Genomic DNA, 23,918 nt, shown 5'->3' with positions numbered 1-23,918 from the left:
AATAAGCTTTTGGATCGATGATGAAAGAGTTTTATTGTCTTTGTGATCCTATCTTGTCCGACAAATTATTCTCACTAAAAGATCTATTATCAGATATTCAGTTACACAAATTTCATGTTTGACCCCTTCAACCCTTTTCCTGTATAAACCAATTAGATACCAATTTTAGAGGTTATGAATACTAAACATCTTCCCCCAGTGCTTAAGGATCAATTATTGATTTTATTTAACTTGAGCTTACATAAACTTTCAAAGACGGAGCATTGAACACAGTGCATTTAGCACATGGCACTGTTTTATTCTACCGAATCATAAAGGTCACACTTATTGTTTATCAATGCCGTCATTTGATACCAAAAGCTACATCGAATCCACCAAGCGTCCAAATCCGAAAGGCCTTTGGTTGTAGCAGTCAAGATTGTCGCCATAGCTAACTCCGAGCATGTCGCAGTACCTTTTATAGAACCCGATGCGGCTCTGAACCCTGTCGTCGGGACGACCAGTACCGCATTCCAATCCGCCATTGATAATATTCGTGGTCACGCCAAGCCCGGGAAGGCGATTCGCTGCGATGTCAGCAGGTGAAGGTGTCCATACTCCGGTTATCACGTCGTGGCAAGAAGGCTTTGGTGGCTGTGGAGTCATCCAGAACCAGAAAGCAGACTCGAAGGACATGGTATTGTTGTTTATTAAGATGGCGGGATTTCGTAAAAGCTGGTCCTTACGCCCTATGCTTTCTCCAAATTGGCCATAGTTATAGTTCCTGGGACATACGGAATTTCATTAGAAAACAAGATTATGTAGGATAGCATTTAGAAAATATAACTAGTTAAAGGTGATGAAGTTACCATGAAAGTTGAATGGGACCTCGGCCACAATAACTCTGACCAGGAACACAAGGAAAATTTTGGTTTGGCTGGCAATAATGTGAAGGGCAACCTATCTCCTCCTTATAGCAATATCCCCAAAAATATGGACCATCCGGTGCTCCCAGCCATCCACCTGCAACGTCATTAAATCAACCGTTAAAACACACTAATATCTATCAACAACCGACTGATCTAGTGATATGAGATACTAGTAAGTCCTTTAAATAAGGTTAGAGATTTAAGTTCTGAGGTGAACGGAAAAAAATTAAATTAGGAAAATCATCTCTATAATGAGCTAATGTAATACTCGATTGTCGGCCAAGGCCAACTAGTCACGTTAAAAACTTGGTGAAACTTATACTAAGGTCAAATTAGTGGAGTTTGAGAATTGGACAAACCAGTAGTTTCGTGGGAAGTTTGGCCTAAGAAAGCAGCAACTTCTCTTTTCCGAGTGGCCAGATCGCCGGTTGAGGCAAAGGCTGGGTAAGACTTCGCAGCGGTTATGAAAGCTTCGTAGGTGTAGAAGCCAACGGCATGACAGCGAGGATCATTTCTATATTTCAGCATCTCATCGAACATTTCTCTTGATATAATATCACCGAGTGCACCACCGGGCGGAATGTCGGGGGAAGGCGGTGGAGTTTCAGGGGCTGGTGGTGGCGGAGTGTCGGGGCCATCTACACAATTACTTTGACAGCCATTTTCAACGAGGCAGTGGAGGTCAGTGGTGCCACACCAGCCCCAGAAGCTACAACATATGCCTGGTGGACACAGAGCACCACCGGCTTGATGCCCACATTGAAAAGCATTGCCTACGAGCACGTAGGATAAAACCAAAGACGAAACGAACACCACCCAATATCTCATTATTTTGAATTCTACTTTCAACCGTGATGAAGCACGAGAGGATGGGGTTCTATAAATAGTTTGGATGAAGGAGAAACGTGAAAATATTCTTGAAATTTTGTTTTAAACGTTTTATTTACTTACTTTGGATCCATTATGTATTCTATCGTATTTGTAAATGGTTGGCCCAAGTTTGTATTAATCTCATCCATATATTATATGATACATAAATAAAAGAATTTTTTTGGCTTAATTATAAAATAAATGTCCAAATTATTTCATTTTTCACTAATAGGTGCATAAACTATTTTTTGAATGATTCAGGTGCCTAATATTACAAACGTTACCACTTTAGGTGTTCGAGCCATAACTGTCGTTAGTTTTCTCCGTTAAGTGACACGTGTTACATTCTAGTAATTTTGAGATTTGTGTTTTAAAAATTAAAAATATTGTTATATTTATAAAAAAAATCCTAATTTCTCTTAAATTATAAAAAAATCCAAATTCCTAAAAATCCTAAATCCATAACCCTGACCCATCGTCGCCCTTTCTGACAGCGACCACCGTCGCCGACGTAGTCTCTGTCATCCTCCTAGTCATACGTCGTCGTAGTTGTTAACGATTGGCTGTCGAAATCGCGTGGGAATGTGATTTTCTTCCTAAAGTTTGCGGGATACAAATCGTCGGGAGGAGGTGAGGTCAGGAAAAGCTTCCTCGACGGTGAAGTGCGACGACCTACGTGGATTTAGGGGTTGAAATGAAATTTTTCAAAGTTTTGGGCCTATTTCAAAAGTTTTTTTGTATTTTTTTAAAAAAATATATAATTTTATTTTTTTTAATTTTAAATAAAACTTTTAAAATTATCTGACAATTAAAGAAGAAAATTAACAACGTTTACGGCCGGACGGTTAAAAAGAAAATTTTTGTGTATCCTTGATTCACTTTTAAATGAGTTTAATGTTTTCTAGGAATTTGTTTTTCAAGCCTATTTTTTTTCCACAAATCTCCTTAAAATTTTTATGAAACTTTAGATTTAAACGAATAATTCAGCTTTTAAAGAAGATTATTTTAAGAGAAAATCGCCTCAGTGACCAAAAATGCCTTATAATATACGATTTTAACCAACTTTTTTTGGATTTGCCAAAATGACCAACAAAATCGCAACGCGAAATAAAAATCGCAACGCGATCCCCAGAATCGCAAATCAGTTTCCAAAATCGCAACGCGATTCTTGAAAATCGCAATGCGATAGTACAAATTCGCATTGCGATTTTCCAGAATCGCAACGCGAATATGAAAATCGTAACGCGAACACATAAATCGCAACGCGTATCCGTAAATCGCAACGTGTATCCGTAAATCGCAACGCGTATCCGTAAATCGCAATGCGTATCCGTATATCGCAACGCGTATCCGTAAATCGCAACGATAATCCGTAAATCGCAACGAGAATCTGTAAATCGCAACGATAATCCGTAAATCGCAACGAGAATCTGTAAATCGCAACGATAATCCGTAAATCGCAACGAGAATCTGTAAATCACAACACTGAAATTTTGGGTATATAACTACGAAACAGCAGCAAATCATAAACTAAATCCCTAAATCGCAACTCATTCCATCTCCATCTATCACTCTCTCCGGCGACATCCGTTCCTATATCCAACGACATCCTTCCCAATCCGGCAACAGGTTTTAGTTTCGCAGCTCGTCTGTTTAGTAAATTAATTTACAACCATGAAATCATCTAATGTTGATCATGTTTGGATAGATTTGTGTTTTGGAGGGTCATGGGATAATGTTCATGGTGTTTTACAATATATGCCTTTACCCATGAATCTTCAACTAAAATTGTCTTTACAAAAGTTAACTTATGAAACTCTAATGCTACGTGTTTCAAATAAATTGAATTTAGAGCCCCTAAGTGGATTTAGGCTATCTTATCAGAGAAATGGTAAAGTTTATTTGTTAACCGACAATGAAGATGTTGAACGATTCATTGCTTACATTAGTGTTTCACAAGATGATGTTACATTGTATGTTGTTGAACCTAGAAGTAGTATTGTTGGGTCAGTAGCGGGTAGTAATCAACTAAGTTTTTCTCAAAACCCACAACCTTTCTCTAATCCAAATCCCAATCAACTTTCAGCACCAAATTCCGGTTTTCGTATTGACCAGTTAGACGATGATGAGCCAACAGAAAAAATTATGAGTACTAGTCAGTATTCGAAATTTGGTCTTGGTCAATATCCGGACTTTGATATTGGTCAATACACGGATTTTGATGATGTTTCAGAAGAAGAAACAGACCTTGCGTGTAATGATTTTGATATTGGTTAATACCCGAATTTTGATGATGAAACAGCCGTTGCCGAAGAATGTATTGTTGATGATAATGAGGAGGAAGTTACGACTGTGAATGAACATGTTGAACATCCATTCTGTAATTCATATAATCCTGAAGAAGAAAAAGAAGAAGAAAAAGTCCCCGAAGAAAAGAAAATGCCACGGGCGTATAACTGGAATATGCCAGAATTACTTCAGATACCAGAAGAAGAGTTGGTAAAGAAAGCAGTTAATTGTTACACAAAAGTTATTCGTATCAAGAAAGATGATTGTTTTGATACAAAGGAAGACTTGAAGATAGCTTTGTATACGAAATGTGTGGAAGATGGCTATCAACTAAAAGTTAACAAATCAAGCAAAGATCGTTTCGAAACAAGGTGTATGATTGACAAAAACTGTACGTGGCGTATGATTGCAAAGAGAATAAAAGATTGCGAAATGTTTCAAGTTAGGACTTTTATTGATAAACATACATGTTCAAGAACCCAAGTTTTTCCTCACCATAGACAGGCAAACAAAAAGGTGTTGGGTGGTTTTCTGGCTGAGTTAATTTTTGAATGGCAGGGTATATCGGGGACATGAAATTATGACTGACATTAATGCTCGGTTCAAGATTAGTATATCATATTCTCAAGCTTGGAGAGCCAAATGTTATGCCTTGGAATTGTTGAGGGGGTCGCCAGAAGCATCGTTTGCCCAACTGCCGGCTTATTGTCACAATTTAAAGCTGAAAAATCCTGGGTCGGTAACTCATATCAAAACAGATAGAGATGGACGCTTTGAGTTGCTGTTTATCGCCATTGGTGCTACGGTTAGTAAATCAATATAATTTTGTTGACTCATTTTTGTTAGTTACATGCATTTCACATTTAAATGATTATATTTCTTGTGTATATTATTTTGTAGATTCGTTCGTTTATTACTTGCATGCGCCCAGTTATTATAGTTGACGGAGCACATTTGAAAGGTCGATACCTTGGAGTAAACTTATTAGCAGTAGCCATGGATGCTAACAATGGGATATTGCCAATAGCTTACGGGGTTGGCAAATCTGAAACCTCTGATTCATGGACATGGTTTATGGGGCATCTTAGGGATTGCATAGGTCCTATTAGCAATCTGACAATCATATCCGATAGGGCAAACTCAATTGACAACGCTGTTAGAAGGTGTTTCCCATATGCTTTTCATGGACTTTGTGGTGTTCATTTGTATAGAAATCTAAAATCAAGGTCTGCTGGTATAAAAAGCACAAATGGACATACTGGAAGGCTGTAAAAGCTTATCGGGAAGTGGATTTCAATAAGCATATAAATTGTTTAAGACGTGTTTTGCCTCAGTGTGCTCAAACACTAGAAGATGTCGGGTTTGAAAGATGGTCAATAGTACATCAACTTGGAGCAAGATATGGTTTCATGACGTCTAATAGTGCAGAATCAATCAACGCTCTAAGTCGTCATTCCCGGAAATTACCCATTACTATGTTAATGGAGTTTTTTCGAGCCTCTATTCAACAGTGGTACTACAAGAAAAGAAACCATGCAGGTATTATTTCTTTGAATTCGTAACTTATCATATTTATATATTTTACTAAGTATTGTTTATTTAAATTTACAGGAACATTGGAACATCGTGTTACACCATGACTGAAAAAAAGATAACGAAACGTGTTGTGAAGTCAACGTCATGGAGAGTTGAACCATGTTCAAACACTTTGTTTCAAGTACTGGATAATAACTTAAATGGGCTAGTCGATCTAAATGCAAAGACGTGTAGTTGTATGAAATGGCAAACATCTGGTTATCCGTGTGGCCATGTTATAAAAGTTGCTCTTCATTTAAACCAAGATGATTCAAACGCATACGCTATGGATTGCTACACTACAGAAGTTTATCGACAGACTTATGCCGAGATTGTCTACCCTATTCCACATCCTTCTGAGTGGGACATACCAGATGACTTACAAACAGTTTTGCCACCAGCCATGGACAGAAGGCTACCTGGCCGACCAAAAAGTCACGATCGTATACCGTCTAAGGGTGAAGAGAAGAAGAGATCGACATGTAGTCGGTGCAAGGAAAGTGGTCATACAAGGTTGACATGTGGATCACCAGTGCCATCAAAATCATCTTTTCCTCTACCAAAATATGGATCCTCATCAAAATCCAAAGCTCATATGGTGTCAAGCAAAAGGCAATCATCTTTAAAATCCCAATCACAATGGCTTCACCTTTTGGGACTGTTAACTTAGGTGATTTTTAAATGCAAACGTTGTATTATGTGGATTTTATGTGTGAACTTTTAACATTTTCAGTTGAATTAATGACTCAGGCCAACCATTTTGACTTAACCAACTCTTGTTATTCAGTTGTTATCACTTATTAGGCATGCATTTGACTATCGCAACACGGAAATTACAATCGCAACGAGAGAATCGCAATGCGAAATGAAAATCCCAACATGAAAATCGCAATGCGGAAATGAAAATCGCAATGCGAAATGAAAATCGCAACGAGAGAATCGCAATGCGGAAATGAAAATCGCAATGCGAAATGAAAATCGCAACGAGAGAATCGCAATGCGAAATGAAAATCGCAATGCAAAATGAAAATCGCAACGAGAGAATCGCAATGCGAAATTAAAATCGCATTGCGATTCTCTCGTTGCGATTTTCATTTCCGCATTGCGATTTTCATTTCGCATTGCGATTCTCTCGTTGGGATTTTCATTTCGCATTGCGATTTTCATTTCGCATTGCGATAGTCATTTTTGCCTTCAACATAATGCAGATTGAAATCAACAAAATCAACCATTACATTTCAATCAATTAAACAAGCACAAATAATAATTATGTTCGCATCAATTACACAAATCAACTTTTACAAATCATCTTTTACAAATCAATTAAACAATCAAAAAATAAGCAATAATTCTTATTTCCGATCATCTACTATTGAATCAACTTTTACAAATCAATTAAACAATCAAAAAACAATCAATTAAACTATTGAATCAACTTTTGCAGCCATACATCATTTTCACGCAGTTCACTTCTGAGATTAACCTGCAGAAACCAAACATTTGCTCAAACAACACTTTCTACACATCTAAAACCTACAAACAGCAAATTATTGAATTCTAGGTACTTAACCAAACATTTTCAAACCAAAAGTCTATAAACTTACCAATTGTTTATGGACATTTTTATAACGCGGATGCAGGTAGGCAGCGTCTCGTATATATCGATTTAGCCATATAATGCCGAAACCACAAGCCTACTGCAGCTCTATCTCTATCGGTGGGAGGTAGATACTTGGTGCTTCCCGTCGTCAAACGCTCCAACGCCAAGCATACGAGAGGACCACAATCTCCTCTGGCTCCGCTCGTTTGTTGTGGCGCGATCTCGTCTCTAATAACTGTAATATTGAGCTTCTTTGGCTTCTTGTTTCCAGAACGAGTCCAATAATTGATCGCATCCAAGAATTTAGCCAAATGAGAGCTCCATCCCTTAATAACATCTCTTAAATCAGCCAATGATATGTAATTTATCATGCTGTCATACACTATTGTCTTAAGGGATGGGAGCTGAAGCTCGACGAGAATCCAATGTTTACGTTCCAAAACAGGGATAAACACCTGCAATCATAAGTAATAATTCATTCATTTGCGCACTTATTTCATAAAACCTTTAAACTCAATCTAAAATAAATACTAACCTTATCGACCTCCCACCATGCAGGATAAAGTTTAGCTTGTCCATTGCCCAAATCAAATGATTCATCTCGTGCATTCTTCAAGTGAACGGCGTGAAAAGACGTCGGCATAATTGTATATCGTATATTTTTATTTTTCTTAAGTTTTCTTATTATTAGAAGACGTGTCACCCACGCATCGATATGCTGTTTTACAAAAAAAGACATATATTAGTGACTTACATAAATTTAAAAAAAAAATTAATCAAATTGAAATATAAGAAAAATATAAGACTTACCCCCCATCGAAATAGCCATTGTCTTCGACCCCTAATAATACGCCCCACCAAGACCGATCAAGCAACAAATAGATATCATCGGTGAGCTTGCATATGTCAGTGAAACACCCCTGGCTCCGCTCATGTAGATAAAAATCAACTGCGGTCTTAGCCCAAAGGGTGTTATCCAGAATTGTGTCCGGTAGTTGTTCCCTCTCCTCTTCAGATACCGGTATGGTACTGGCCGGTAACTCATACGAGAGCCAACTTGAATCCATAATGTCCGGCACGTCAGAGGGTTTCTCAAGAAGCCTACATATGACGCCATGTGAATCGGGCTCTTGAATGGTGGGAGGGACCTCTTCAATGATGACAGTGGCCTCTTGAACGGTGGGAGGGGACTCTCGAGGAATGATAGGGGGGCCTCTTCAACGATAGGAGTGGACTCTTGAGGGATGACAGGCGAGTCGGGCTTCTTCTTGCGGTGTCTTCGCACTATTGGGGTGTACGGAGACTTAATAGCACGTGCACGCTGTCTGATGCGTGAACTCCGTCGTGCAAGCATAACCCGACGTAAAGCATCCACTATATCGGGCCGCTAAATAATTAAATACAAAAATCAGTAAATAAACAAACATGATATTTAAACAGTGAAAACAAAGACAAATATGTTTCAAACTTGCATTGTATTCACCCAAGTCATTATTCTATCATAGTTCACAAAATGCATCAGATAACAAAGAAAAATATGTTTCAAACTAATACCCTGAAGTTAGTATTTGTCTTTGTTTTGTCTATTGGTTGAAGTAATGCAATCCATTCAAGTTTCAATTTGCAGAAGAAGAAATAGTTTACTTTCGCAACACGAAACTTAAAATCGCAACGCGAAATGATAATCGCAACGAGAAACCAAAATCGCAACGCGAAACCAAAATCGTAACGCGAAATGAAAATCGCAACGACAGAATCGCAATACGAAATGAAAATCGCAACGAAAGAATCGCAACGCGAAATGAAAATCGCAATGCGATTTTGGTTTCGCGTTGCGATTTTGTCGTTGCGATTTTGGTTTCGCGTTGCGATTCTTTTGTTGCGATTTTCATTTCGCGTTGCGATTTTGGTTTCGCGTTGCGATTTTAAGTTTCGTGTTGCGAAAGTAAACTATTTCTTCTGCAAATTGAAACTTGAATGGATTGCATTACTTCAACCAAAAGACAAAACAAAGACAAATACTATTTCACAGTGTTAAAGAATACACAGTTTAGCAGAATTGGCAGCAACCGAACAAATTTACTTTCAACCAAAAGACAAAACAAAGACAAATACTATTTCACAGTGTTAAAGAATACACAGTTTAGCAGAATTGGCAGCAACCGAACAAATTTACTTTCAACCAAAAGACAAAACAAAGACAAATACTATTTCACAGTGTTAAAGAATACACAGTTTAGCAGAATTGGCAGCAACCGAACAAATTTACTTTCAACCAAAAGACAAAACAAAGACAAATACTATTTCACAGTGTTAAAGAATACACAGTTTAGCAGAATTGGCAGCAACCGAACAAATTTACTTTCAACCAAAAGACAAAACAAAGACAAATACTATTTCACAGTGTTAAAGAATACACAGTTTAGCAAAATTGGCAGCAACCGAATAAATTTACTAAGCAATCTAAGTGAAATGGCTAATCTAAGTGAAATTACGAGTAAATTTATCATTAAGTTAAATATGAAAAATCTTAAACTTACCTCGTTGCGTAGAGTATGAACCTCATTCTGCAACGATACTATCATCTCACGTAGAGCGACAACCTCACCACGTAAAGTTGACACCTCCACACGCCATGCACCATCGTTATCGCGTAGAGTACCGATCTCCTCACGCAAGGCATTGACCTCATCACGTAACTCCCTTGACTCATCCCGTGGAGGTGGAGGTGGAGAACAGGGAGATAGGAGTCGTGGCATCTTTTCCGGTCGCCTATCATGAGGTGATGGTGGAGAAGAGGCTCGATGATGTGACGGGATAGGTGATGGCTCTCGTTCTAGAGGTGTATAGTCGGGTCGATCGGGTGATGGCTCTAGGTGAGGTGATGGCTCTCGAATTGGAGGAAGTGGATGCTGCTCATCATCCGTGCCATCAAAAAAACTCTGACTAGCTTGCCACCAATCAGTGGCAAGCTCTTCCTCCGTGGGTGTCAGTCTTTGTAATGGAATGTTGGCCTCCTAAAATATAAAAACTCAAACAAAGTTAAACGTCTACTATTAATAACTTGTTTATATTATATGAAAGTATTTGTGTTAACTTACATTATTTATTGTCGCATATGGTATTAAGTCTTCCCAATCCAACAGAGTTTTCCTCTTCCAGGAAATAGCCCTGGGAATATCATTTGACGTTTTTATTGCATATGTACGCATGCTGGGGAAAGCCTCGAATATCCAAATCTACAAACAATATAATAACAAAATTAGTAATTGTTAAATAATTAATTATAATTTTAGAAACATTATATAGAAATTCTTACCTTAAAGGCCCAAACAAAGCCTGACAAAGTGTATTTCGACCCATCGCCACGCAAACTTTTGCGGTCATCAAAGGCAGTAGACAATTTAGTCCAGGTAGCTTTCCATATATACGAACCCCACGGAAACAGATTCCATGCATTCAGGTCCTCTACCAATATTAGCTCCCGAGGAATAGGTTGTCTGGCCTCTCTGCCTAAAAAGCCGGCATACACAAGTAGTAGAAGGCATACTCGGACAACATCGACGTCATCCATCCGAGTGAAACCAGCTTTCTTATTAAACAATTTCTTCAGGTCGTCGACGTATAGGTTCGGCTTCTCCATTGACTCATCCGGAAAAACCCGGGATAACCATGATGGGCGGGCGATATGACGAGTGTACCGGCCTACATCATCGTGTCTGAATCGTAGACCAGTGATTAAACAGAACTCCTTCCGCCCAAAACAAGTATACGCTGGTGGAAAATGAAACCATATCTCTTCCTCACCACGTTGTATACTGTCGGGTAGATTTGATGTCATGGTCTGAAGCCACAAATGGGTCAAATTAGCATCTCCACCCGGATGCTGTACTCTCAGCCATGGCCCGAAGCAGGTTTCCTCAAACAATTGTCTTTGAGCAGGTGAAAGCTTCGAAGCAATTGTAGTGGCTAGGCTAACTTTATTCCTTAATGTCAATGAAGCCGAAAAAAATTTCTACAAAAACAATAAACATACCAAGTTAGATATACCAAAAACTACACTGTGAAGATATACCAAAAACAATAAACATAAAAAGTAGTAGTTTATTCTTGAAACTAAAATTTGCAACACTGTTTTGTCTTTTGGTTGAAATGAAAATCGCAACGAGAGAATGACTGTCGCAACGCGAAATGAAAATCGCAACGAGAGAATCGCAACGCGAAATGAAAATCGCAACGAGAGAATCGCAACGCGAAATGAAAATCGCAATGCGATTTTGGTTTCGCGTTGCGATTCTCTCGTTGCGATTTTCATTTCGCGTTGCGATTCTCTCGTTGCGATTTTCATTTCTCTCGTTGCGACAGTCATTCTCTCGTTGCGATTTTCATTTATCTCGTTGCGACTCTTCTGCAAATTGAAACTTGAATGGATTGCATTACTTCAACCAAAAGACAGAACAAAGACAAAGACAAATACTAACTTGAAAATCGCAACGAGAGAATAGCAACGCGAAATGAAAATCGCAACGAGAGAATCGTAACGCGAAATGAAATCTAAGTGAAATGGTTAATCTATTATTGAAATGACCAGTAAACTTATCATCAGTTTCAATATGAAAAACCTACAATAATGCAAAAATTTCAAAATAAAAATAATTAAAAAAACTAACCCTCTGAGGTTGATTTTCCATTTCTGAATATTGTGAGGGATTTCTGACCGTGAATGGTTGTGAGGGATTTCGCCGGAGATGGGGACGGAAATCTTCGGAGATGGGGACGGATTTCGCCGTAGAGAGTGAGAGATGGAGATGGGACTGAGTTGTGATTTTAGGTTTTAGGTTATGAGTTGCGATTACGGGATTTTGTCTTAATATTCGTTTTTGTAATTTGAAAATAAAATACGCGTAGCGATTATAATGACGCTTTAAATATCGCGTTGCGATTTACGGATACGCGTTGCGATTTTATGTATTATCGTTGTGATTTACGGATACGCGTTGCGATATACGGATACGCATTGCGATTTACGGATACGCGTTGCGATTTACGGATACACGTTGCGATTTACGGATACTCGTTGCGATTTATGTGTTCGCGTTGCGATTTTCATATTCGCGTTGCGATTCTGGAAAATCGCAATGCGAATTTGTACTATCGCATTGCGATTTTAAAGAATCGCGTTGCGATTTTGGAAACTGATTTGCGATTCTGGGGATCGCGTTGCGATTTTTATTTCGCGTTGCGATTTTGTTGGTCATTTTGGCAAATCCAAAAAAAGTTGGTTAAAATCGTATATTATAAGGCATTTTTGGTCACTGAGGCGATTTTCTCTTATTTTAAATACAAAACTACATAATATTATTCTCGCGTATTATAATTAGACATCCAAAATAATTCTTACAATATTATAATTGAGTTGGCGTATTTAAGAGTCTCATCTATAAAGGCCGACTGATTATTACAAAATTCCAAAGAAAAAGTTGGAAACGTTTAGCATGTGGGCGAGTATTCAATCATTTTTAGCTTCATCAAAATATCACTTGAATTTGTGGGCTTCGGGAAAGATGGAATTTTTTTTTTTAAATATTTCAATTTAATAGTTGATGTTGATACTGTTGTTATCTAATTTTTATATTGAAAAATATAGAAATTAATTTTTAATTTTGAATCAGAAATTAAATCTTTTACAAGAAATAAGTCCATTGCATAAGAAATTCAATTAATTTTAATTTAATAGTTATGTTGATAGTATTGTTGTCTAATTTTGTTTGAAATTTTAAATTGAGGACATAATAAAACGTTAATGAAGAAAAATATCGAAAGTCTCTTGTTTATTAGATTATTAGCCTTTTATTTTATTGTTTTGATTAAGCTAATTAGCCTTTTATCTTAATAACATAAGGCAAATTCTAAATCATTAGGTTAAGCGGACTATATATCAAAATATAATCAAATTTAAGGTTTAAACTTAAAGATATTAGGGTTATGAACTTGAATATTATATTTTAGATTAAAAGAAAATAGGATTGTATTAATTTTAATTTATAAAATATTTATGAAGCCAATAATTTAATATTTTCATATGAACTTTCAAACATGTAGTTACCTAGTAAAAATAACATTAAGCATTATTAAGCACAATTATGTAAGCTCGTGTACGTATAGCATTTAGCATCATATGTAGAGTTATAAATGAGATGGGACAAATCATGAGTTACTCGAGACCAATTTAGTTAAAGCTCAACCAACTCTTGAATCGAATGGACTTGACTCGAGCTTGAACTTAACTCAAACTTTTAACGAGACAAAGCAAGCTAACTTAACTCGAATTCTTAACGAGCTGAAGCGAGCTACTTGATACTCGACTCAAAAAGCTCGTGAGCAACTCAAAAAAATAACATATTAAATTTTTAGATTTTAAAATCAAATTATTAATAATATTAACATGTATATGTTGTTATTATTATAAAAGAAATACAAATATAAGACTTTTTTTACTTAAAGTTCAGGTTCGAGCTCGAGTTTGGGCTTCAATCGATCTAGGTTTGAAAATATTTCGAGTTCAAGCTCAGGAGCTTGAGAATTTTAAGCTCAGGAGCTTTCAAGTCGAATCAAGCTTCAATTTTTCATTTCAAGTTATAGCCGAGCCTGATAATTTTAAGTTTGTGAATTTTTAATTTGAGCTCAGTTTTACGGTTTTCGAGTCGAGTTCAACAATACTCGAACTCAACTCTTTTACGGACCTAATCATATCATATATATGATTTCATATTGATTAACATAGTTTATCACAAGCTAAAAACACATAGTTTAACATAAACAATAGTGAGAGTCTCGGATCTTATTTATATAGCAAATCTCATATTGATTTTTACCGAGTAACTACATGTTTGAAAGCTCATATGGGCTATATATTTACTCCTGTACTCAATGTACGAAAGTCTAAAAGATATAAATTATAAGATTAATATGAAAATTACTGTATGAATATAAGATGGAAGAAGTATGAATATTATAGAAATTTATCTAACACAACTCACCAGAACTTAAGCAATAAGACAGAAGTAAAAGTGGAGATGAAATTCATTCTCACCGAGAATACAAACATCACAAGAATGAGTGTTTCTAATGAACAATCATATGTACAACAATATTTACTAAGCATCACAATCATAAGTCAAGTAAGCATTTCCTTGAATACAATGGTTTGTGGATAATTACAAACCCATTGTTGATATTCAACTGTAGGATGTTAGGATTCCAATCCCATAAAGAAATATACACAGAGATTAAAATACTATGTTTTTCAAGTTCTAACATACAAATACTATCTAATAGTTATTCTCTAGAATACAAGAAACAAAAAGTGAAATCTATTCTTCTCCACTATCATGCAAGCAGAACTTTCTTCTTGTTTTAAGAAATCACGTTTCTACATATGGATCAACCCTCAAAAAAAAATTTGTGAGTAGCACCGCTTGATCTTCCTTTTTCGTGATTTGTATCATCGTACCAATACTCTGAAGCACCATCATAACTAGACTATCTAGTCCTACGATCATGCTCATCACCTCCCCACCCACCCATGTTTGAGTCTATTCCATATAAATCCATCGTGTCCAATTTCCCGTTCCATTAGGCGTCACTCCATGACCAAAAAAAAAGAAAGAGGATTGACATGAAAAGCAACACCAGTTGGTCTATTGTATTAACTGGTGGAAATGAAGGAAGCATGCTTGAAAAATTAGATCCTAAAAAACCTCGCAACTCTCTAGGGCAAAAAGATTAGATGATAGGAAGCACGTGAAACATACCTTTGCTGAAGACGTCGGAGTCCCAATGACAGTAAAAAAGATTCGATGAGAGAAAGAGAATCAGTGAGTGGAAGAGAGCCAGTGAGGAGAGACGATGAGCTGCGTTGGTCTAAGGCAAAAGAAATGGAGAAAAAGAACGAGCGTGTGACATGTTTTAGGAAAATGACTTGCCAAAAATATTCGGTAAGCTGTTTTACCGTGATTTCTATTCACTCTCCTTTTGACTGTAATTCACTTTTCTTTGACCGTAATTAATTTTCTCAACCAAACATCAGATAAGCATGATATTTGTTGTTCGAAGGTGATACAAGTGTTTGGTGGGGATACATGTATATCTCTTTGTTTATTCTTATCTTACATGTTTATATTTATAAACTGTATGTAGTAAAAATGTATTACTGAATTTATAAAGTTTATCGTTCAAATGTTTTAATTCATTGTTTAGTAAATTAAGATTTGTTCCCTATGAGTACCATCCTCGTAAGACTTCCATCGTCTTTATTAATTATGTTATTATTTTGGTTTATATTAAATTATCACGAAGCGTTTATATTGTTATTTATTTGATTATGTTGATATAAAAAATTTAAATATATGTGATTTTTTAAAAAAAAAATTAAATTTAATTATCACTTTGATATTTCAACGTGACATTATAACTGTTATAAAACCATTTGAATTTAAATATTACAAAACTCGGTTAAAACTCAAAATTTAAATTAACTCTAACAAATTAAAATAAAACAATAGCTTTACACAATAAGCTATCAGCAAAGGTATCCATTATAATAGGAGTGGCAACGGTCGGGACGGTGACGATTTTGCATTACATATTCTGTCCTAATATTTGCAGATATGATTTTGAAAGATTCTTATTATATGTTTTGGGGATTTTTATGTCTTTATATTTATCCTTTATAAATCATTACAGGTTTTAGTTGATCCACATCCCTAAAAATAAATAAATATTTTTGAAATCAATGCAATACCTAAAATTTGTAAGATATATCATATTATCTTAAATTGATCTCTATTTATAATATGAAAGATTCAAATGTTAATATTCATCTAACACCTAATGTATATGTACAATCTTGACAATTTTTATTCTAAACAAATCAATGTATATTAAATGAGAAAAGATTTAAACTTCAATTTTAGTTTCTTTGAGATGTAACAGTAGCAACACATAATCTCACATATATTTTTCAAGGATTCCCACGGTTATTTTTGTAAAATATAAAGGATCCCTACGCTTATTTTTCGGGGATCTCCACATTTATTCACACTGATACAATTCAGTTATCATCACGATTCGGATGTAGTAATCACAGTCTCTATACTTATTTAAGCTTTGGTGATAAAACTTCTCTTATTCCCATTCTTATAGGTGAAAGATTTCAATTATTCTCCATCCTCATCGATTCAAATCTCAACAATTTTTTATTTTTCTCCACCCGATTATCACCCGTACATTGCAAGTTTCAACTGTGTAACTTTTACAATATATTCGGTTTTATCCCAAACATGAAAAATCTTATTTTTAAAATTTTAAAAACTTGAATAGGATCTAAAGTGCGAGAATCTAAAATTTGAATAGCTATGGCCGCCCGCATTAACTTTTGGTAGATGAAATGTACAACTGTCAGTTTGAATCATTTAAAAGGGTATAATTAGTGTTGTCGCCTTCTTCACTCACTCACTCACTCAACTGACCGGAATCCATTTCCATTTTTGAAAAATGAGAGCTCTGGCCTTGTCATTTTCCTCTTCGTTCTCATCTTTTGTACTCCCAGGCTCAGCCAAGCAGGGTGAAAACCAACCTGGTAGTGTCGTGTGTCCAATATCCCAATGGCGATACGGTGGCGCCACTAATGATTACTGCCTCAATAAAAATGGTTGCCGATGTAACTGCAACAACGGTGACACTGCTGCTGGCGGTTGCGGCGGCCGCCATAAACTCGGCAGTATTTTAACGAGGGAAATGTTTGAGGAGATGCTTCATAATAGAAACGATACGCGTTGCCCTGCCGCTGGCTTCTACACCTATGAAGCTTTCGTGGCCGCCGCAAAGTCGTTTCCTGCTTTTGCTACCACCGGCGATGATGCCACTCGCATGAGGGAAGTTGCTGCTTTCTTCGGCCAAACCTCCCATGAAACTACTGGTTTGTTCCATGTTCGTCTTCTCTTTGAAAATTTTGGCCATACTTTTAGTTAATTAAGAATTGTTAGAAATTTTTTGTAGACTTGAATGATTTGATGGTTTTAGGTGGACTAGGGTGGAACGCACCCGGTGGTCCATATGCATGGGGATACTGCTACAATAAGGAAATAAAGCCTAAATCAGATTATTGCGACCGGAGAAATCAACAGTTCCCATGTGCTCTTGGTCAGAAATACTACGGTCGAGGTCCCATTCAACTTTCTTGGTAACCAAACATCACCTTCCACCAATTGTTTGCTTTTGTTGACACTGAAATAAACATGTTTAATTTTCTAGGAACTACAACTATGGGAAATTTGGAGCATCCATAGGGCAGCAAAAGCAGCTGTTAGAAAACCCCGACCTGCTACTAACCGATGCCACGTTGTCCTTCCGGTCTGCGTTATGGTTCTGGATGACACCGCAATGGATAAAGCCTTCGTGTCACGATGTGATCGTCGGAGCATGGATGCCTTTGTCTAGGGACGAGGCAGCCGGTCGGCTTCCGGGGTATGGATTGATCACAAATATCATCAATGGCGGTCAATGTGGTCGGGGACGGAATACGGCAGGGGAGGATCGGATCGGGTTCTACAAGAGGTACTGTGACATGTTTGGAGTTAGCTATGGAGACTATCTTGACTGCTACAATCAGAGAAATTTCGGGAAAGAATTTGTTGATGACATGTCCCTAAAATTGAAATCAATTTAATTTATGTCACGAAAAATCTTTCATAATTTAAATCTTGAAGGGTTAACTTAGTTGAATCGTTTTAAATCAGGATTGAATTGATAGAATGGATAAGTATTGAATATGATTATTATACAAATCACCAAAACACCAAAAGTTACATCAGACAAATTAGTCATATGTAAACATATATGCAAAAAGTTTTCATTAACAAAACCAGCAAAGGCTTCTCAAAGCTTGAAAGCTGTAAAAACATGGGTCCTCGTCCTCTTAGTCTTAGACTTAAAGCATTTTTGTAAAGTGATTTAGCCACTAGAAATTCAAGATGTTGCCATAAGTTGTGAGATTCTGGAACCAGGGACTGTTCAACTGAGCCCAAAATTGATCCTGTGTCCAGTCGCTAAGCATTTTGGGCATTTGAAGCTCTGGTAATTTCTCACTGCCTAATGGAAGTTGCAGAGATACAGAAGACAGTCTCTTCTCTGATACTTTCTCTTCTTCCATTGCTTCTTCTTCGATTTCTTTCTTGAAGAACATTTGGGGTGCCGCCATTGATGGCACCAAATCCTCTTTTGGGCTGCAAAATGAAATTGTTTCCATGGATGATGATGATGATGGAGATATGTTGGTGTTATTCATTAACTTCATTTCTTCCTCTGCTGCCCTTTGCTCAAGAATTTTCAATGATGTTGCCTTCCTGTACACCTTGCACAACACTACATCCTGCACAGTCTCCATATGATTTTATTCAGAAAGTTTGGCATGAAATAATTAATGAAATATTAAGTATTGGAGTCAAAAGTCGAGCCTTTTTAGTTACTAATGAGTTTCATAGGTGTAAAATATGACTCCAGTCCCTGTACTCTTTGAAAGTTTGAAATTGAGTCCCTCTACTTTTAGTTTCAGACTTGAAAATGAGAAAGGTGTATACTGTATAGTATACCTTGGGCAGGGGGCAACCATCAGGGAGACGGTACTCGTTCATCACCCAATCAGTCTTGCTTCCTCGTGGAGCTCTCCCTTTATAGAACACGAGAGTCTTTTTCAGGCCGATAATGCGTTTCGGTTCGGATAAACTCACGATTTTCCGGTCGGAGCCTGTGGCTTTCCAGAACCCGTTTTCGGTAGTCCTATTCGGCCTCCCACCACTTCCATGCTTCCTATCTCTCGGCACAAAGAAGTACCATTCCCTCTCTCCAATCTTCGACAACCCTATAAAGAAAACAAGATTGTTATTATTTGACTATATATGTATGTGTGTGTGTGTGTATTTAGGTATGTATACACGTACCAGGCAAGTCCCAGGGATCATGGCGATAGATGTTGAGGAATCCGATTACATCGTACTGGAACTTGCAGTCGTAAATCATGTTTTTGAGGTAAAATTGGAGGAGTTCCTCTTCTGTTGGATGGAACCGGAAGCCTGGAAGTTCAATCTTTGAGGTGTTATCATCCATACTGGACTGGCTGCTCATTGTGGTTAATTGCGTATACTGATCCTATATATATAATCGAAGAAAATAAGATGGAAACTTATAAAAAAATGCTTGCTGAATGCTAAACACACAATGTTTGGTCGATGAACATTTGCTTATTTATACATGTTTCTGACAGGGATAAACAGGGATAAACAGGAAGCATTTACCAAGTCATCAACAAACAATTGGTCAAACTGTATAAAAGGTCCCTGTACTATATGTTTTTGATGGTTTTGTTCATTTATTATGATTTGATCTTTTTTAATCATCTACCTTTTGAAATATCTATTTTCAATTCTAGAGACATTTTTTTCTCTGAATTCCATTAAAACATTTCATGATTTATTTTTCTAAAACATGTATTGATGTGAAATGTATACTTACTATTTTTATACTATTATGCTATACGATGACAACAACGAATAAAAACGATAGCAAACTCAAGTCGTCACAAGTTTAAAAAATAATGTGATACAGTTCAAATCGTCATAGAATTAACGGGAAAGAGTTGGTATTAGGCTACATCTCTCAAAACCGTATAGTATAGGCACCTTTTGTAGAATTTTACCAAAACAAATATTGTTGGGAAAAAGAAAAGTCAGGGGAGAGACCTGCAAGAAATGAGACTGCGAGGTATTGTTTTCTTTAGTAGTGGAACCCACGCGCTATTAGCACATTATCGATAGGGATAGATCGAGAAAACATACAGCGTAATCGATCTCTTAAAAATTTAAAATTATCATATAATTTTAAATTTATTTATATATTTTATATTAAAAATCTGTTTTTTATTCTTGAAATTTTATAAATTTAAATTCGTATTTTCAAATATAAAATGTTGCGTATTGATTTATTGTCTTTGCTTGACCCGCCTTTTCTCTCTCACTTTGCTTGGAAATTCCAGGGGTTTGCTAACAAACAACGTTTGTTTTCAAAGTAAACTTCGAGCGCCATACATTTCATCTTTGAACAATGGAACCCAAATCACTCAGCTGGTCATCTTAGTCCTTTCCAGCATTTGTAATTTAGCTTTCTTGGAATTGGTCGTATTGGCTACTGTGTGTTGGATATTTATGTTCCATACATCTAGATATATAAGAGGTCTTACATCCTTTAATTATATGAAAAAAATATCTAAATATACATAAATTAAATATAAATCAATACCCAACGTTCATTTAAGTTCGTATAATCTATACTATTTTATTTTAGTTAAATTTTAGAAAAAAATATATATTTTTAGGTTTAATATGAGAGCATATTCTTAATCTATTTGATTTAATTTTGCGTCAAAATTTAAAAAATTTAACCTAAAAAATTAATAATATATATTTAAAAACTACTTGTTTTAAGATTTTTAAAATATATTTTTATATTTTTTATTAATTATAAATTATAAATAATAATTAATTAAAATTTAAAAAAATTAATCTAAAAATTAATAATAGAAAATTTTTATGGGACAAAGGAAGTATATAATACGACTCAGATATAAAATCTAATTAAATCATCGAAATTTGAAGAGGTCAAGCCGTAATTCCAGAGATTTATACTATATAATTGAGGGAAATCAGATACCATGCGGTTGGGCGTGTTAAAGTATTACTATACTGTTGACTTGACTCCACTCAATAATAAGTGTTAGTTGAATAAGATGTCTTCAAATCATGAAATATATTTTAAATTAATCACTAAACTGAAAAATATTTTATATCATTCTCTTTATATTATAATTCTCATTTTAAATTAATTTTAAGATATTTTATATCAATTCTCAAATATCAATATTATTAAACTGTAATCATTTCATTAATGTGTAAATAACCAATTAACTTGTTTTTAAAAGTCTGGGGGACTATACCCATAACCTACAAATTAATCTATTTTTTTTAGGGGACATTAGGTTCGCGGAAAATAATATTACTAAGGGGAATTTTTTATTGCGAAATTACATTCTCACATTTGGTTCATGAAAAAGATTATTACCAGTGAATAATTTTTTCTCAATAGTAGCATTTTTTGATTAAAATAGTGGGAATGTCATTACATCCAAAATTTTAGGTATTAGACGATTCCCACCACTTTAGACAAAAATGCCCCTAGACTAATGAATTTTTTTATAATAACCTTTTCAATTTTTATTTTTTTACATTACTCAAAATTATAAATATAATAATAATATACAAAAGAGTTGAATTTAGTAAAATATTAATAAATTTGAGTATTTAAATTTATTTTATATTTTTAATATTCAAATATTAATTATTTATAATTTTATGTGGTAAAAAATAATATGATTATAAAAATATAATTATTTAAAATAATCCCAAACTTTATGTTAATTGAAAAATAGATCTTATACATTGAAAAATAATATCATTGTCTACTCGAGACTATCATATTTTTTCGTATTATATTATATTTTATATAAATAAACATGATGCTTATAAAAATTATTTAAAAATATAAGTTTAATACACTAATTATAAATTAAATATATTTTTTCTCAAAAGTTAGATAATATAACGATTAAAATATTTCTATGAATTTTCATTCAAATATTTATAATTTAATGTTAAAGTTTAATTTTTTTTAAAAACATAAACCACAAGGATAATTTTGTAAAATATACAGTCAAGTAATCTTATATTCCTCTAACCAAACACTATAATTTTACATTCCTGCTAAACAAACCAAACAATGTGATATAACATTCCTATAATAATGTTACATTCCAGTAATGTTATTCTCAAATGTAATCTTACATTTTATAAAACAAACGCCTCCTTAAGGTCAAAAGAATTGTACTTATAAACTTCAAAAAATATATTAATATATTTTTGGAAGTCAAGAGAATTTTTTTTAGAAGATCACAAGTTAAATTCTCATAATCTTCAAAAATAGAATATTTCTAACTAGCAGATTGACACGAGTCATTATTATGTCAAAATAAATAGCCTTAATCTCAATAATAAATAAGAATAAGTAGAATAGTGAGAGTAAGGGTCGATCTACAGGGATTAGAAGTTTGACGATTTCCTCGCTTTTGATATGGCTTCAGGTGTGATTTGTAAAAGAAATTAGAGGGGGAATTTTAGAGAATTAAAGTGAAGTAATAAAATTGATTGAAATAAAATAAAATGGTAAAATTCAATTGGTAGAAAACAGCCTTGGGCTAAAGCTTTTGCCTCGATTTAAATCGATCATCGAATAGAATTTACCTTCGGGTTCATGTCGGTTACAGTCTACAGGGCTCAACCCCTATAACTTGTTTTTCTCTCAAAAGAATCGAGAATCTAAAACTAATTTTCAGATCTCAACTCTTTGTGAGTTAATAAGAATCGCTTATTAATTCAACGATTTTAAATTTTGGAAAAACCCGACTTGGATTCTATCGTCTCAATTGAGAATCTAACCCAATTTCAGTTTCCCTTAGCGGACTGCCGCTAAGTGTGTTCGCATGAAGTCGAATGTTCCACATGCCGGTTCTTCCTCCCAACAATTAATTGAAACTGAAATTCAATTATCACATGCACTTTTTGAAATGAAATCACTTTGATTGTAAAAGGATGATTGATTATTGACCATTGATTTCTGAAAAATGAAAATGTAACTCTTGAGGGTATGAAGCTCTTTTCGATTCACGACATAGAATCGAGTCATTGCTTTAGCCCTTGGCTATAGAAAACTTAGCTAAGCATGGTAGAAACCATACTTAACATTTTGAAAGAAAAATAAAGTAACTTGAAAAATAAAAAGAAAGAAAAACTTTTATAAATCTAAAGAAAGAAAGAAACAAGAGAGTTTGAAAATGATTGAATGCTCAAGTGATGAGTTGAATATGTTTTGAGGCTTACCTTAATGGGGTATTTATAGTCCTAAAAAACCCTAGAAAATAATATTCAAAACAAAAGATAATTCCAAAAAATAAAAATAAGATAAATCCTAAATTAAAATCGAAAATTCGGCTCCTTCTCCACGCCAGTGCTGATTGGATCTTATAGAAGCTATTGACTGGGTGCCACGTCACCTGCCAGTTCATCGCCACATCAACTGCCACATCATTAGCTGACTGGATGCCATGTCGGGTGTGTCGTGCCCACTAATCCAGTCATGAATCCAGAAAAATCAAAAATTGCACGATTTCGTTGTTCTTAACATGATTTCTGGAATTCAATGTCCTACATCGAAAATGAATGAAAAGGCCCAAGTTATTAACTAAAATTATCTAATCAATGAGTAATTAATCACAAAATAATGAATAATTTAAACACTAATCACAAATAAAACGACACATTAACTGAAGGATCAAAATTAATGATATTAATAGTTTGATGACTGATGTAGAATATTTTAAAATTTAGGAATTGTGTTTGAATAAGAGTCATAATTTAAGAATCAATGTAAAATACTTTAAAATTTAAGAATTAATTTAAAATTAGAATCATGATTTGAAAATATTTTATGCAATTATCTCCTACTAAAATGGG

At 35.0% G+C, this 23,918-nt stretch overlaps 3 protein-coding genes across 4 annotated transcripts; 1 reads left to right on the top strand and 2 right to left on the bottom strand.

The window, feature by feature from the left end:
• Positions 1-129: 129 nt before the first annotated feature.
• Positions 130-19,484, bottom strand: LOC120171414 (NAC domain-containing protein 6-like). 2 transcript variants are annotated; one of them, XM_039179120.1, is made up of 5 exons: positions 19,242-19,484; positions 18,894-19,162; positions 18,264-18,673; positions 9,943-9,945; positions 130-139 (listed from the first exon to the last, which is right to left on the bottom strand). In XM_039179120.1, coding segments are annotated over exons 1-4 (864 nt in total). In that variant the 5' UTR covers positions 19,426-19,484; the 3' UTR covers positions 130-139; positions 9,943-9,944. The 2 variants fall into 2 exon arrangements, with proteins under 2 accessions (XP_039035051.1, XP_039035049.1); XM_039179118.1 differs by lacking the exons at positions 130-139; positions 9,943-9,945 and having other exon boundaries at positions 18,241-18,673.
• On the bottom strand, positions 191-1,773 carry LOC120171412 (endochitinase-like). Its single transcript, XM_039179116.1, has 3 exons — positions 1,268-1,773; positions 849-1,002; positions 191-763 (listed from the first exon to the last, which is right to left on the bottom strand). The coding sequence occupies exons 1-3, from the start codon at positions 1,734-1,736 to the stop codon at positions 361-363; spliced, it is 1,026 nt and encodes a 341-aa protein (XP_039035047.1). The 5' UTR covers positions 1,737-1,773; the 3' UTR covers positions 191-360.
• LOC120171413 (endochitinase-like) lies at positions 16,759-18,021 on the top strand. The gene is made up of 3 exons (XM_039179117.1): positions 16,759-17,221; positions 17,326-17,485; positions 17,557-18,021. The coding sequence occupies exons 1-3, from the start codon at positions 16,798-16,800 to the stop codon at positions 17,969-17,971; spliced, it is 999 nt and encodes a 332-aa protein (XP_039035048.1). The 5' UTR covers positions 16,759-16,797; the 3' UTR covers positions 17,972-18,021.
• Positions 19,485-23,918: the final 4,434 nt, after the last annotated feature.

The sequence above is a fragment of the Hibiscus syriacus genome, unplaced genomic scaffold (genome assembly GCF_006381635.1).
Source record: "Hibiscus syriacus cultivar Baekdansim isolate YM2019G1 unplaced genomic scaffold, ASM638163v2 tig00111834_pilon, whole genome shotgun sequence".
Taxonomy (NCBI): Eukaryota; Viridiplantae; Streptophyta; class Magnoliopsida; order Malvales; family Malvaceae; genus Hibiscus; species Hibiscus syriacus.
The sequence above is the reverse complement of the archived record's forward strand: the minus strand, read 5'-3'. Positions and strand labels throughout refer to the sequence as shown.

Coding starts and splice junctions, on each gene's coding strand:
- LOC120171412 (XM_039179116.1), bottom strand. CDS start 1,736: ATGAGATATTGGGTGGTGTTCGTTTCGTCTTTGGTTTTATCCTACGTG. Junction 1,003..1,267: donor AACTTCCCACGAAACTACTG/GTTTGTCCAATT, acceptor ATGACGTTGCAG/GTGGATGGCTGGGAGCACCG. Junction 764..848: donor GGTCCCATTCAACTTTCATG/GTAACTTCATCA, acceptor CGTATGTCCCAG/GAACTATAACTATGGCCAAT.
- LOC120171413 (XM_039179117.1), top strand. CDS start 16,798: ATGAGAGCTCTGGCCTTGTCATTTTCCTCTTCGTTCTCATCTTTTGTA. Junction 17,222..17,325: donor AACCTCCCATGAAACTACTG/GTTTGTTCCATG, acceptor TGATGGTTTTAG/GTGGACTAGGGTGGAACGCA. Junction 17,486..17,556: donor GGTCCCATTCAACTTTCTTG/GTAACCAAACAT, acceptor TTAATTTTCTAG/GAACTACAACTATGGGAAAT.
- LOC120171414 (XM_039179120.1), bottom strand. CDS start 19,425: ATGAGCAGCCAGTCCAGTATGGATGATAACACCTCAAAGATTGAACTT. Junction 19,163..19,241: donor TGATCCCTGGGACTTGCCTG/GTACGTGTATAC, acceptor TTTTCTTTATAG/GGTTGTCGAAGATTGGAGAG. Junction 18,674..18,893: donor ATGGTTGCCCCCTGCCCAAG/GTATACTATACA, acceptor GAGACTGTGCAG/GATGTAGTGTTGTGCAAGGT.